Raw genomic sequence first — 16,078 nt, forward strand, 5'->3', positions numbered from 1 at the left:
GCTGTGAGACAGGCGCCACAAGTAGAGACAAGGTCTCACTATATCTTATTTGTGTATGTCATTTAGCCCATCTGCTTGACAGGGGGAATGTATAGTCAGGCACATTTCAGTTTTCATGTCAATGTTAAAGTGTCAGAGAAATTGCACTGGTGTGATTTGTGAAATGAAAAGGAGAGGGCCTTGACAAAGAAATGAGGTGACTGACTGACTGGATGTACGCATTTTGTGTTCCCGTCCCTGCTCTGATGGAGAGGTTATTCAGGCGCCGGCTCTGCGGACTTCATCTCCCACACTGCCTTGGGGCCATGTCAGATTTACGGTTATCCGTGACGGGCTCTTATCGGGGATTTGGAGCGGGACTTTGCAGAGTCATCTGGAATATTGGCCGTATCGTTTTTATCCCGCTCAGAGACACAGCGAGAGGCCAAGGTCGGGATATCACAAGTCACACATGAACACACATTCAGATGAATACAGTCGCACACAGACACCGCACACACACACACACACACACACACACACACGCGCGCGCACGCACACCCCTGACATCTCCTGCTGGGATCATTGGGTGGCAATGCCCTGTCATATCAAGGTATATAGACAGCCAGCTGACTGCAGTGGCTTATGGGGCAGTGCGCTACATTAGCCCAGCACTCACAGCTGGTACCTCTCTCTGCTGCTCTGCTACTGTAGGAACTCACACTAAGTCATCGAGTCATCTCTGTTTTTACAAATCCACTTGTTATTCTAGGCTGAAATGAGTTTGGAACAATCAGGAGTCCGCTGAAGGGCAATAATACCTCAATGATCGGGACCCCTCGTCTTATTGAAACACCTAGAACAATCCACTTATATCTAGTATAGTGCCTCCGCTGGGCTCGGTGTGAGCTTCTCCCACACTCGCAGTTGAGCAGAGCCTACACTCTACTGTCTAAGAGTGTTGTTTTCCACTGCTGCATGTTCACTCATCCCTACAGGCTGTGTTTAAAAGCCATTACTCCAGCCAGCGGGCCGGTCGGCAGGCCTTGGATGTGTTTAGTGATGTGTATTGTCTGGCTCTCTCATGACATTTGGAGTGCATAAATGGACCATTTCCGACTCTCCATCTATATTCTTTCTTGATGCTCCCTCCTCTTGCTCTAAAGCTTTGTATTTCCTCACTACTCCTTTCTCTTTCTCTCTCTCTCTCACTCACTGTGCTTTTCACTTCTTGTACCATCTGCTTCTTTCTTTTTTTTTTATTTCTTTGGAATTATTTTTCCACTACTCTCTCTCTCTTACTCGTACTCAGAGCGGAGACATAAACATTTCATTGTGCTGTGTAGTGTAGGCCAGTGGGTTTCAGGTCCTGCCTGACAGTTCTTGCCCATATTTAACATTCTTCAGTGTGGCTTACAGCGTGCTGCAACCTAGTAATTGGGTTTGTGAGCAGACTGAGACCCCAGTTAAAGAGTCCCTGTCTTCTCTCATTATAGTCTGGGTCTGTACGGGCCAGTCTCCAGCAGTGAGGCTGGATCAGGTCTGCTCAGGTCTGACTGGGCCAGGTCGGACCGAGGCGGGGACAATCGGAGCCTGATGGATGGACCCTGACAGCTTGTCTCTGTTGGAGACCTCCTCAGTGTCCCTGGGAGTAAATCTCACACGGTGTCAGCATGGCCTTGGTCAGCGCGCCGCACAATCACACAGAGGCGAGAAGACATATTGAGTGGAGTGCCGGAGTGAAAACACTCATTCGCCGCAGCAGAGCACGCACTCCTAGATGTGGGCCGCACGCGACCTGTGTATTCACATATATAAGCACGCGCACACACACAAACCAAGGACCAGCAACAACAATCTGCCCCAATTGATATCCAATTCTGCCGAGTCTGACTGGTCATTAAAACCACGGGCAGTGTCAAGCGCGGGGCGGAGAATGAGGGAATAAGAGACACGTACAGCCTCCCCACCGCAGGGAAACTCATTAACTGGGGTAACACAGGCCCAAGCAGACTCCACATCGGATAATTATAGGATTTCGGAGTGCTACAAACTCTGGGAATGCCGTCCGGACACTGGGAGGGAAAATCAATTGAATAGCAGCTTTATCCATTGTCTCTCGAGGGCTAATCAAGCCTTCGCAGCTGATCCCTCATTCACAACTATTCAAGGTTACAGAATGGAATTCCCAGCTATTCCTGCTCCCCAACAGAAAGAACAGAGAATTCCCATTTGATACTGAATGCCACACAAACAAATCATTAGAACAGTAATCCAAACAAAACTCTCTCTCTCTCTCTCTCTCTCTCTCTCTCTCTCTCTCTCTCTCTCTCTCTCTTCCAAACTTAAACTTTCTTTCCCTCTCACCAAGTCCTCCTCAAACTTTTGTGGTTTGTTCATTTTCTCAAAAGGTACTCCATAATAGCCAATGCCAACAAATTACTTTGACCTGAATGGATTTGAAGAGTTTTACTCCAAAATAAGACACCCACTCTCCCATATTCACTGCTGGCATGAAGGTTAAAAAACATTATGGGTTAGCATTGAAGTTATCATTTGCTTATAAAATAGTTTATTGAGGACAGAATCATTTATGTTTTTCAAATATCGCCTGATAAATTTCAGCTATTTCACATATATATAGCGTTTTGGCATGAAACCCTTTATTTGTAAGGGTCCAGCTGTGTGTGTGGGCAGGTGTGTATGTTTAGGTGCATTTAATTGAGGTTATAAGAGTCCAACTGCTCAATCTCTTTCACCAGCAGCACATGAAGACAAATGTCCCAGACCTTTGAACCAGAAAACAATTACCCACCGGAGGCCTTATCAGCCAATTAATCACCATCACCACTACATGTCATCTTCAACACACGCCTGTCAGACATCTAACCTTCATCCTGCTCACTTGGTCAGAGACTGGTACAGGAGACAAGAATACAGTGGGGCAGAAAATAAAATAGTTGGGGTGCACAATTTAATATAATAATATAATAGTATAATAAAATACTGAAATCGCAATATTGACTACTGCAATTTCCAAATCAAAAAGAGAATACAGTTTTTTTTTTTACAAACTTACGGGGAAAGATGTTACAGGCAGTTTCCCTCACAAGGTACTATGTAGAATACCAAATCAAATTTCATGTCAAAGAAAAACTTTCATTTTATACAAACTGCAGTACCCTATCATTCTGCCACCACTCGTTCTATTTTTTAAACATATTTTTTTTATAAGGAAGTGAAATGATGTAGGAAAAGCTGCGTCAACATGTATTACAATTCATAACACAATTGCGATGTTCAGCAAAATCAATTGTAGTATGATTTGTTTTGTCAGTTCTGTGCCGTCCTCATGTGTGCGGTTACTTTTCATGAATTTGGAGGATATGTGTGAATGTGGTGCCTTGTGGATGGAAGTGTGAACACATGCAGGTGTGTATGTGTGTGTATGTGCACGTGCCTGGCCATGGATACGTATGTGTATCTGTCTGTATGTGTGTGTGTGTGTGTGTGTGTGTGTTCATTACATGTTCAACATGAGCTTGTCTGATTTCCCTCCTCCCTCCATTTATAATCTTGCAGGCAGACAGAGAGGAGTCTTCCAAAGGGCCATTAAGTGGCCAAACTGGCCAGTGACACTCAGTGACCTTTGACCCCACAGAGGGGAGGCGGTACTTGCTCTATTGCAATCGATATTTGACCGCAGGACCCAGAAGACCCACTTGATTGATCTGATCTTCTGTCCTGCTTCAAATCTATATGGGAATCCTCCTGAGACCAAGGCATACAGCCACACAGCTACTGACACATGTATGCATGTATGTATGCACACATGCAAGCACGCACATACACTCACACATACACACACATCTGCACACACACGCATCAAATCCCTACACAAGCTAACTTAATAGAACTGTGATCGGACAAATACACAAAGACACACTCGCACGCATAAACAGTCAATCAATAAAGAGAGTGCCTCAATAACTGAACAAAGAGACAAAAAATAAAGTCCATTAAACTACTCTCTCATTGTGTTACCAACACTCTATTCCACACCATAGTTAGACACAAAGCTTGGTATGACAATTAAATGACCCAAGTAGTCATATCACTTAGTTAGATAATGAGAATGTAACAGATTTTCTGACTGCTAAATTGCTGAATCAATGATACACCATTGATCTTTGTTAAGTAGTCTAAAGGGCCTGTTCAAGCTACAAGGCTGATTTCACTGATACGGGTTTAGCCTGGTGAGTGACAAACATTTCTTTTTTATTATTATTTTGTTGTCGAACTCAAGTAATTTGTTTTTAGTCTACGCTTAATCTATGCTCATAAAGCCATCCTTTAGCCTCTTAAGAACAATAACAGCAACTTTAAACATTTATGTAATATCTATGATTTAACAACAATGGCTGGATATGACCATAGTCTACTCTAATCTGGTGTTTCATTAGCAGCTGGAGGCTAGCAGTTCGAGGGCTAGAACAGCTGGACAGTAGACAGGGAGGTCAGGTCAGGAAAACTGCTCCCTCCTCTCTGGTCCAAACACATCATCCATTTGGTAATTATATCTATTCATTAAGCTGTTTAACCTCTGGAAGCTCTCACATGGACCCTCAGTCGCAGTCATGTGGTTTAGTCTGGTTGGTTTAAGTTTGCTCCTGGTGTGCAGGGTTTTCAGTTTGGTGCTGCAGGTGTACAGCTAAGCTTGTCTGTATTCTGTGTCACTGACCATCTTCCCAGCCGGTTGAAGCACATTATTCATAGATAAGTTGCCCTTCTGCCCTTTGTGTCTGTCTAGTGTTCTTCCTTCAGTATAAAACCTTTAGCTAAAGGTCAGTCTTTAAAAACCTCAGACATGCCCACTCATGTCTGCTGTACACACACACAGACACATAGACACACTAAGAGACACAGATAAACGCACACGCACACACACACACACACACACACACACACAGGTTTGTGTATGCATGCAGTGACTTCTCGAGTACTGCTGGCCCTGCAAAGATATTTTGGCCGAAGATAATTGAAATGCATGACCCACTCTTGTTTTAATGTAAATATTAGGTAAGATGAGGTTGCCTGCCAAGTGGCAATTAGTCTTAACTAAACCAGTATATTGAGCTACGTAATCACTGAGTGCTCGAAATTGCCATATAACACACAAGGCTTGTTTTGTCTCTGTCACTGGGCAGCCTGTCTTTACATTCTTTTAACAGATTAGCTGCATCCCTATATCTATTCTTGTCATGAACAAAGTTTCTACCTTCAATCTTTTCTCTCTCCATTTTCTATTTTGACCTTTGCATTTGTTCACAATTGATGCTCAATTTGGTGGCATTTAGAGCCAAAATGAGTTTCACATTAACCCTTGGTGACCCAGACACTGAGCAATTGGATCATTTGGTGGCTGTCACTCTCTCTGGATAGAGGGAATTCTAGCTAATTCTAGCCAGGAGGTATACCTTTTGAGTAATCATGCTCTCTTCACCTGAGACACAGGCGAAAAAAGCCGCACTCGCATCTCTAAAGCTCATCAGACAGCTCAGAATGACTCACATAGAAATGAGGAGGGGAACATCCCGCGCAATTATCTGGCCTTCGCCTCTTTGAACTATCTTTTATAAAGGAAGGAACACATACACGCGCACACGGACACGCTCACACACATGCATATACACACTCGTTAAAATATGTGAACATACAGTCTGTGCATGCACAGGCTTCGAACTGGAAAACACAGAGGAAACGGTAAGTAAGCTGCTGAGACGAAGCGTTCGGTACCTGAGCCTCTCTTGGAGACCACCTTCAGACTCTGGGACAGCGTGACGTACAGCAGGATCAGCAGAGGGCTGGGAGGTCTCATCTTCCCCCCGTCCTCACGGCCTGCAGGAGAAGAGATGAGGGCAGAGGGAAGGAGGGAGAGGAAGGATGGCAGGAGAGAGAGAGAAACAGAGAGAGAGAGGGAGAGAGAGAGAGAGAGCTATCAGTCAGTGTTTGTAAAGAAGATAAAGTAGCCCCTTGTCCCTGCTGACAAGAATGAGTGTCAGTGTGTAAAGATATTCTGTAACACCCCAAACACTGCAACAAATGCACAAACACTGATGCACACACACCCACACATCCACACGCGCACACACACATACACACACACACACACACACACACACACACACACACACACACACACACACACATATAAACACACACACACACTTGGACACGCATATCAAAATACCATTTTCTGCATTCCCCTGGGGGTCTTTCTTTTAATGATTTTCTCTCATGATTGCAATTGAGACAGGTTATCATAGCAGGGATATATTTCATGAGATACCATTCCCTGAGTTGCTGACGAATCAATAAAGACATAATTACATGTGTAAGAAACACCATTTTTAATCGCCAGCTTCATTAAAAATTGAGGAGACCTTGGTTGAAGGGAATTTCAAATTATCACCTTGTGACTCACATAGATACAAAAAATATCCCATCCATATCCCATATCCTCTCCATGGGCCTCATAGATCATATTAATTGATGAAGGTGGCTCATTCTCTACTGCTCATCTTCCAGGAGTAAATGACATAGTCTAACATGTAGTAATTACCCTCTAATGGCCAGCCCCTGAAATGGAGCCGGAGCTGCTGTAAAAATCTGATGTTAAATGAAAAAAATACACTCATCAAGGAAACAGTTTATTAGAGTGCGGCACTAGCTGATGGCCATACCTTTCAAAACCTGTCATCTACAGCGACAGACAAATCCCTCTGAGAGCTTTACAAACAAAACAAGAAACAAATGAGGACACCTCAAGGTAATAGGAGAAACACCTTCAGTGAATGCAAAGTCTGGGAAATGTTAAAATGCTGCATGGGTTGGGTAGGGAACCGTTGTCTAGTTTTATTTCAAGCACACACAATTTTTACACCGCAGCAACAATGGGGCAAAAGGTGACAGAGGTGGCAATCAAAGCTCTCAATCTATCAAAGCTGCCAGCCGGAGTAGCTGCGCGACTGAGAGGAGCCAGACAACTTAACAGCATAGAGTGATGGAAGGAGAAGAGCAGGTTCACCCAGGGTCAGATCCACATTCTTGTGAATCTAACTATATGGGAAAAGGGGACCACACAGCAAATTAACCCAATGAACCAGAAAGGAGAAGATGGGACCCTGGCCTTTGGAGACTGAGGCTAACACAGTGCAGAGAGCCGGAGCCAGGAGGCACCCTGGAGCCTGTGGCGAGTCACGTGAACTCCAGATTAGCATAGCTAATGAAAGGAGCCTCTCTCCGTGTGTGTTTACACGACACTCGCGAGGCCCGCTCTGAAAAGAAGCCTTTCTCTCCTTCTCCAGGACATTCTTCTAGGAAACGACGTTCAGTCGAAAAACACCTCTCTGCCAATAACGTTCTGGCAAATGCCACAGCTGAAGGATTGGCGCCTCTTTGTTCGGCTAAAAGGCCTTTAAAAACGCTTGCCGATAAGCTCGTCAGTTCTAGAGAAATGTGTGTTTTTGGCTGCTGTTGTAAAGCCACCGTGAGTTTATGGCTCTGTGCGCACACACAAATCACCAACAACAGAAATAGTCTCTCAAAGGTCCAAATCCTTTAGAGGTCAGTACAGATATTTGGACTCCTCATTCTTTGTGACCATATCCCCCTTTAAACAAATCCAACAACCATTACTGTAATACTGCCCCAAAATATTAACAGCAGAAACAGAATGGAGGTGTTTGCAGCTACAAAATGAGCAATGATACAGGTAAAAGACTGAAAAATTGGTGAACATGGGGGAATTTCACTGAGATCGGATACACAGAGAGAAAGAGAGCGAGAGAGAGGCAGCTACTACCATTGTGATATATAATTACTACCATTGTGGCAGCATTAAGTTTATGAAAGCCTACCGACCTAAGACCTAAGTCCTCCTCCATGTGAGGACCAGCAAAATGTCCCTAACCTCTCCAACTATAATAGCCCCATTCCTGGCCTAGCCCTCCTGATTGGCCGGCTGACTGAGTGTCTGTCTGTCTGCTGCTGTACGATAGAGTGATGATAGTTAGGTAGCTGCTTCTCTTGCTGTAAGATAGAGATGTGCTGGCTGGCTGACTGCACTTCAAAAAATGCCCATCTAGTATTGAGTCATAAAATCTTTTCCTAAAAGCAAGTGAAATAATCTGCCAATGGGGAGGGTAATTTGCCTTATTTCCAATGCAATTTCACCTGTTTTCAAGGAGTTTGTGGAAACAAATTACAGTATCTAATGATAAGACATGTCAAGATGTCACTCGATTCAACAAAGTTATTGACACAAGCTGATTTACACTGGAAATAAGTGAAATGACATCATCCCACAGACTCAATAGTAAACTAAATGACTTGTCGAGATGGATGCTTTGTGCAGAGTGGCAGGCTGTCTGTCTCTGGCTGTGGGATAGAGAGGTTTCCTCCCCGTCACAGTCTGATCCAGCAGAACAATGTCAGCAACGCTCCTCTGTGCCTCAAGCATGTCGAGCCTTCAGAAGCTCAGTGGGCCCAGGGTCCTGCCAGCCATGACATCACCAGCCTCCCGTCCTCACACATAGAGGGGCATTGTGTTCTCCCCCCCACCTCCCACCACCAACCAGCACACCTCATCTCCCCTCACTTCTCCTCCCTCTTCACTCCCCCTCCATCCCCTGTATTCTCGCTCCAAAGAAGTTGTAGCCGCTACACAAAAAGACTGAAAGAAAGAAAGCTCTAAGGGCTAAACAAGAGAGCCACAGAGGTCAGACCGGTTCTTCTGTCCACCCTCCAGGACAGAGAGCTCGTTGACGGACTGATTGGGAAAATGCCATTAACGCACATGGATGTGAATATCAGTTTGACAGATTCAGTCGGCAGTTCTTTCAACCGCCTCTGTTTAGTCCTCATAAAAGATGCAGTCATTTGAGAAGTCATAGTTGGTAAGTGGAGAGTTAAGCTGTTTTTTAAACTTGCATTACCCCACTCTAAAAGGTCCTGTCATCATTTTGTCGTGCTCAGAGGGAGCGCACACTGTGTTTAAATAATACAGTAGTCACCTTCAAAGTTGGTTCCCCCACACAGCCAAAAGGCTTGATTTCCCCATGCTGAAGAATGCAGGGGTCTTATTTACAGTACACCCTACTAGGTTGTGTTGTATCCAGGGCAACATGGGAGAGACAGGTAATTACTATGATGCTGAGCTGCCATAGCTTTAAGAGTCGCTGAGAGTCTCTGAGGAACTTTCATCACGATCAAAGCAGCATATTTTAATGAAACTATATTCCCAAACCTCTAAAATCATCATCAATTCACAGGCATGGCTGATAAAACAAGTGTCAGTTTGAATAAAAATAAACAAAAATTATTTCTCAGTAGAGAAATAATGAAAGGTGAATGAGGTTGTAGGAGCTGAGATAATATTTAGGTTCAAGTGTGAATATCCTCTTACTGCAATATGACATTGTGGTAATACTGGTGTAGGGGACTGCGGTTAACTGCGGCCAAACTCATTTCTCCGAGGCGTCGGGAGCAGGTGTGTTTGAGGAGGCACACAGCGGCATGGCGTGATATCCACGCTTCAGTGGTGCATGAAGCGCGCACACACATCATCACACACACTACCACACACACTCCATCTCACACACACGCTGTTTGCCTGCTGCTTTTTACCAGAAAATGAGGGGCATGGCCCAGCACTGCCTGCTGATACACCCCGAAGGAAGAGCAGAGGAATTTACTGTCTGTTGCCATTGTTGTGGGACTGTATCTCCCAGGATAGCCGTTTCCCTTCCCTCCCTCCCCTAATGTTTCCCAAATTCAATTATCACCTCACACTATTTGTTCCTAGCGCACTCCCTCTGCTATGTGCATGTGGTGTGCATCTGTGTGTGTGTGTGTCTGTGTGTGCGCGCGCCTGTGCACTGTGGATCTGTGTTTGTCTGTGTGCATGAGTGTGTGTCAAAATTATTCTCCTATTCCTATTCCTTATCTCTTGAGGCTTCCTTCCACAGGACACACAGAATAGCCCATTATAAGCAGAACCTATAGCCACGAAGGGCCTTGATTTCCAATTGTGAGGCTGTAATGATAGAGCAGCACTGCTACTGTTGCTACAGTATGCAGTTGTGCCATCTTAAGACAGAGGAGGAAAGCTGTGCGCTCCGCCATCTTGGCACAGCAAGCTGTGGATGATTGATCATGTGATTTAGGGATTTAATCCAATTTGAAGGCAGCCTGCTCTGTGGTCTTAGGTAAAGCACATCTTCATAGCATTTACTAGAAGTGTCTCTGTGCCCCCACAGGCAGAAAAATGCAGACAGTGAAAATGTGCATCTGAAAAGACCTGTTATGAAACATCTCACTGTTTCCTTGAAGTCACTCTGCTTTCTGATTATGATGTGATTCTCTCCATTTCAAAAATATATAGTATAACATAACATCTTGTACCATTATTGTAATAAATCAATTGTAACAACCCATGTATTTAGTATAAGTGTACAATCCTATATTTCTTAACTTTTACTTAGCTTTACTCATTCACCCACATGACAAGGCCCATTGGGTTTTTTGATCAATATTGCATGAACAATAACTGCTGAATATTCAATGAGAATTCACCAGGTGGAAAAATACCCTTCAACTATATTGAGATCATAGCCCTGATGTTCTGAGAATATGTATGGCTGTATACCATCCTCCATTCTATGAAACACTACATTATTCATATGCTCGAACAGCCTCTTACATACAGAGCAACCAGCGAAGCTTTGCTCTGAGAGAAACATAAGCTGACTGATAATATGGTGCAGGTCCAACATTGGGGTCAAACACAGCAATGAGAGGCAAAGAGAAATACGGTCCAGGACATTAGCACATACACAAAGTCTGCATTATTCAAAAGCACAGCTGTGCACAGATGCATTTCTCTCACTTTTACTCTCATTCTCTCTCTCTTTCTCTCTCTCTCTCTCTCTCTCTCTCTCTGTAGTTTTACTCATGCCAACATCACATCAGCCAACAACTTCTTTTTATTTTGCACAGCAGTAAGCCAGCTGTAGATTTATCACCAAAAACACAGGTGCATTTCTTGACAAATCATCGGCACACATGCAGAGCCACCAATCTGCCAAGCACATCCGAGTTCAAGAATTTTAATCTGGTCAACATAAGAAAGAAAACTAGTATAAGGACACACACACACACACACACACACACACACACACACTAAAGGGAGTGAGTCATAGCATAGGATTTTCTGTGTGTCACTGTGTCAAAGAGATGCATGCTGGGATTGCTAGTAAATGGCACAGCACACTGGGTTCATGTGGCTATGCTACTATGTATATCTGTTCGTATGTGTGTGTCATTGGTGTGTGCGCTTGTATGTGTGCTTGCTGTTTTGCCAGATGTGTCACAGAGTGAGTCAGGTCCTACGAGTATTATTTTGCAGCATTAATGCGAATCGTTGCTGCTGGATAAAGAACAAGCTTCATGGAAGGCTGAGTGAGCATTCGTCAAGCACGTTTGACCGCTTTTGACCATGGGCGGTCCCCGTTAATCTCCAGAGGCTGGCCTTAGGTGGTTAGGGTTAACGAGCAAGAGGCGGTGAGCTATGCACTGCCTCAGTCCCAACATGCACCTCTTCACTGAGTGAGATTAATTACCCCGAGATTCGGAGCCAATCCGCTCCTCTGCTGTTCCCCTAGTCCTGGACACGCACATGTACACACATAATACAAGTGCACAAAAATTCACATATTCAAACACATACTGTGGACTCACTGTGGACGCTGTTAATTAAAAGAGTCATAAAGCAAACTACAGCGATTTGCACGTGATCAATCAAGAGTGGAGCTATTGGTCCCTGTGAGTGAAGTCTGGGTTCACACACATTCCACCGGCAGTGAAGCATTTTCCCCCCAGTGGTTGTTGACTGCTCTCAGCTAGTTCCCTCTGCTCGGGCCCATTGTCAGCTGTCCAAGGCTGACTGGCTGCAGAGATGCTCTCATGGTTCCAGTCAATGCTGTCTTTGATGGAGAGCAGGGGCTGGTGCTTTCCTCACCCATTTAGTGCACACACCCTACTGGGGGCAGCCAGGCCACTACTGACAGACAGATAGACTAGAAAGACACACACACACACACACACACACACACACGTCCGTACACACACATGCTCCCACGCGCATTCACGTGCACACACACATGATCACTTGCACTTGTTCCCTAAAGCACATACACCATACTGTGTGTGAGAAGACCAAGGTTGGTGATTACCATAAAAAAGGCTGCTCTTGTTCTGTAGAGAACAAAAACCTATATAGCCTACAGACCCAAAGCCAAGCATCACAGCTAGGTATTCTCTCCTGTCGTCTATCCACTATAAGGTTTGCTCTCATGAAGTTAAATGAATGAAATAAATACCATATAATAGATATTGATTATTAAATAGATGCTTGTTTTATCAAAGGTAATCTGCGTGTCACCTAGTGTCGAACACAATGACTTTCATTTGCCAGGATTGGTGTGGATATTGATTTCAACCTTTTTTATTACTATTGTTATTTTAAGCATTCTCTTATCTTATCACTGATTATCTGTATTGCATTGCTTCCTTGGGAGCACCCCAGGATTTAATTTAGCAGCTAATGGGGATTCTAATAAAATAATAAAACAATAAACACACCTCTCTAAATGTGTTCCTGTTCTTTTTGTCTGGAGGGAGTGATTACAAGACTCTGTGTGGGAAGCCGTACTTGTACGTACGTGTCATAAGTGTTGGCCGCACTCATTCTCAGAAACCCGCTCATGTGCTTGATTCCACTCCCACGCCGGCTATTGTGTGAGGGAATGTAAATCCAACTGCATAGTCTCACACTAACCTTTACCCTCATCAGCATCGACTGGTCACAGCACAATATGCCCCTTTTCAATTAAGCTGTAGGCTCCACTATAGCTTGCAATGCAAAGGCTCTCCTAAAACTTTTCAATCCCAGAGAGAGAGACAGAGGGCTGTGATTGGCTGCCTATGTTGAGCAGCCTGCCAGACATACAGCTGCTATAGAGGAGTACACTCCCCTGTCGAGGGATCAGCAGGCCACTGTTTACAGTAGGAACATATTGCCATATGCTGCAGACTGCACAAGAAGTTATGCAGCAACGGAATGTGAAGGGTGGGATGCAGTAAATAGCATGGAAAATAGCCCATAGATTTGGTTTAAATGCTCAATATTCCTCTCCTATCTAGCCTGCAGCTGTGAAATGTGCTGGATGTGCCTATATTAGTGGTGTGTGGAGAGGCACCGGGGCCCATCGTCTCAACCAGACAGGGTTTTTTTAAAGCACAGCTCCCTGAAGACGGGAAATGCTGGCCTGAGCGGTTTTCGGCGGGGATGTGCATTTACGTGTTGGTATCCATGACAGAGTCTATCCTATTGTCTAGAGAAGCCATCGTGGTGGCAATAGAGCCTAAATGAGGCCAATAATGGCCCTCTGCTCGGTCCCCAGAGTCTTGCCTGTTTAAAAATCAATTCTCTGCTTGACTGGGGACAGGCTGGGAATAGAGAGACTGGAAGAAATGGAGAGGAAAGTGGAGAAAGGGAGGAGGGGGTATAGGTAAGGAAAGATAAGAAATAAGATACTACAGGTGAAAAATCCAGCCAATCGTGCAATTATCAGCTCATCTCTCGGTGCATTCATAAGCCAAAACAAACACATTCATGTGCCAAACAACTATACAAGAGTAAAGTTAAGGGACATCGCTTGAATATTAAGATAACATATCTATGACAACTTCTGCTGGACCAAGAAATTGCTATAACTCTCTCTCTCTCCGTGCCAAAAAAGGAAGCCAAAACAACAGTCCTTTTTCACACAAATGCACATGCCACACAAACACACCACAGCGACTTACCAGAGTACGGTTAAAACTGACTGTATATCACAGACTTGCACTGATGTGGAAAAGTCTTCTCTCTGGCTGTCTACAAGGAGTGCAGGATGCTGGTTTAAGGATTCTGTCTGTTTGGGCAGGGGAGAATATATGGGCTTTACCAGCAACCGGACCAATGAGAACAACTGGTGGGTGTTCCAGAACAATAGCTGGCCAACCGAAAGTGTCCCCCTGGTATGCACACACAGACACACACACACACACATACATACCAAAGAGAGTAAAGGCAGGTGTATGAAAGTCTTATTGAACAGATGAGGTCTTATTGAGCGGACAAGCATCACACATGGACTCGCTGGGGGAGGAAGGGATGGAGGGGCGGACGGGGAACCCTTGAGAGAATGTTTAATTCAACATGGGCTAACCTCGTTATCTTGTGCTATTGTTTGTACCCCCCACCCCCACCCCTCCACCCCCATCTCGCTCCCCCTCTTCCACGGATGAATTACAGTGGATAAGCTCGTCCCAGTGGCCCTCAACCGTCTCCAGCGTCTCACCCTGACATGCACACCTGTTTGTCTCAGCTCCTATACGTTCCATAGTGCGCCACAATGGGACTCCAAAACCAATATCTCTGTCTGAACACAATGCACCACTGAGCCTACAATACAATATCCAGCTCAACTACAGTAAACAATGCACACCTACAGATTTATATTCCCCTTTCCACACACAACAGCGTGGACACACACACACACATACACACGCTCAGTATCATTGATTGTACTCCAGCCAGTGTTGTCTCCATTCCACAGTGCAGCTGCCCTGGGTCTCAGGGAGAGGAATAGCCCCTGTAGGGAACAGTCCAGTTATCTCAGATTGAATCTTATTACAGGATTTAGGTGAACAGATACAGCACTACAAGACAGTGAATTGGTGTGTGTTTGTGTTCCTATCCAAGATTTTTTTACCTAGAAATACAGAAAGGGCTCTGTCGATGGTTATCCTGGCCTGTGAATAGCCACAGCTACATCTGCTGTGCTACAAATTACAGTCTGGGTACATTATACTGCCATATTACTATCATATGATGGTGAAGCATCTCAAAAGAGAGCCAGGGACGGGGAGACACACAGGGAGAGGGTTGGGGGGAAGGTCCAGTCAGCTCTCTCTCCCTTTTTTCTGAATCCCTTCCAAGGCCTGGCCAGGCTGATCTGCACTGGTGTGTGGATGGAGGGAGAAGAGAGGGATGGGGGGAGGGAGGAGGGAGGAGGAGGAGAGGCAGCGGGAGAGAGCGAGAGAGAGGCATGGCAGGGGCTGCAGGACTAGGAGGAGAGCCAGATCGCTGCTGGAGCCAAGAACAGGACTGACTGGGCCTGTGTGTCAGAACAGTGTGCACAAGCATACAGACACACAGGCACAGACACACACACACACACACACACACACACGCACAGGTACATGCACGCACACCTAGATGTCACTGACCTTCGACTAACATACTGCAATGACATAGCTGTGTAATAGATTGAGACACCAACACTTAGTGGTCATTTTGTAAAAATTCACCATAACAAGTACGTGAAAAGCAACAGCATTGCTCCCTGTGGAGAATAAACATCAGCGCACAGTGAGACACTTTAAACGGGTGATGGAGATTTGATACTATCACCAGTTTGCCGTTATAAGTGTTTATCGCTATATGCCCTCCATACCCAGGCATTCTGTATATTAGCACATCCTCTAACAAGGAGGCCATTTGCTGTCTATAAGTTCTTACCCTGTGGCAGCATCTGTCTGAACTCAAGTTGAACCAGTGTTTATAGACCCATAACGGCTAGGACTGGGGACCCACTCATTACTGACCAGTGTCTCTAATAGCCAGCATCCTGTACTCAGTGCAAGCCCACATCAGAGGCTCATGTTCCACACAGTACAACATTTATGACAGTCCCTACTCCCCGCGGACTCATTTCACCGCGACACGGACCACTGCAGCTGACAAAACAACAGGGCAGAGGGTTTTTGCTTTAGGAAACAACAGAGACAGCTCTCTTTCTCTCTCTTCCTCCTATTGCCTCTCCATCCCTCTCTCCGTCTCGTCTATTCTCTCCTGACCCCATCTCTATTTCTTTCTTTCCTTCTTTGCAGCTCACCGCTGGGTCCTGTACACATCTGAGTGGATTTCAGA

At 45.0% G+C, this 16,078-nt stretch overlaps 1 protein-coding gene across 1 annotated transcript in view; it reads right to left on the bottom strand.

Moving 5' to 3' along the window:
• The window catches only part of LOC139927173 (interleukin-1 receptor accessory protein-like 1-B), a 118,469-nt gene extending 112,612 nt beyond the window's left edge, over nucleotides 1–5,857 (bottom strand). Inside the window, exon 1 of the mRNA XM_071919213.2 lies at nucleotides 5,776–5,857. Coding sequence (XP_071775314.1) covers nucleotides 5,776–5,857 — 82 coding nt within the window. The remainder of the gene's footprint in view (nucleotides 1–5,775) is intronic.
• Between the last annotated feature and the right edge of the window lie 10,221 nt (nucleotides 5,858–16,078).

The sequence above is a fragment of the Centroberyx gerrardi genome, chromosome 10 (assembly GCF_048128805.1).
Source record: "Centroberyx gerrardi isolate f3 chromosome 10, fCenGer3.hap1.cur.20231027, whole genome shotgun sequence".
NCBI lineage: Eukaryota > Metazoa > Chordata > Actinopteri > Beryciformes > Berycidae > Centroberyx > Centroberyx gerrardi.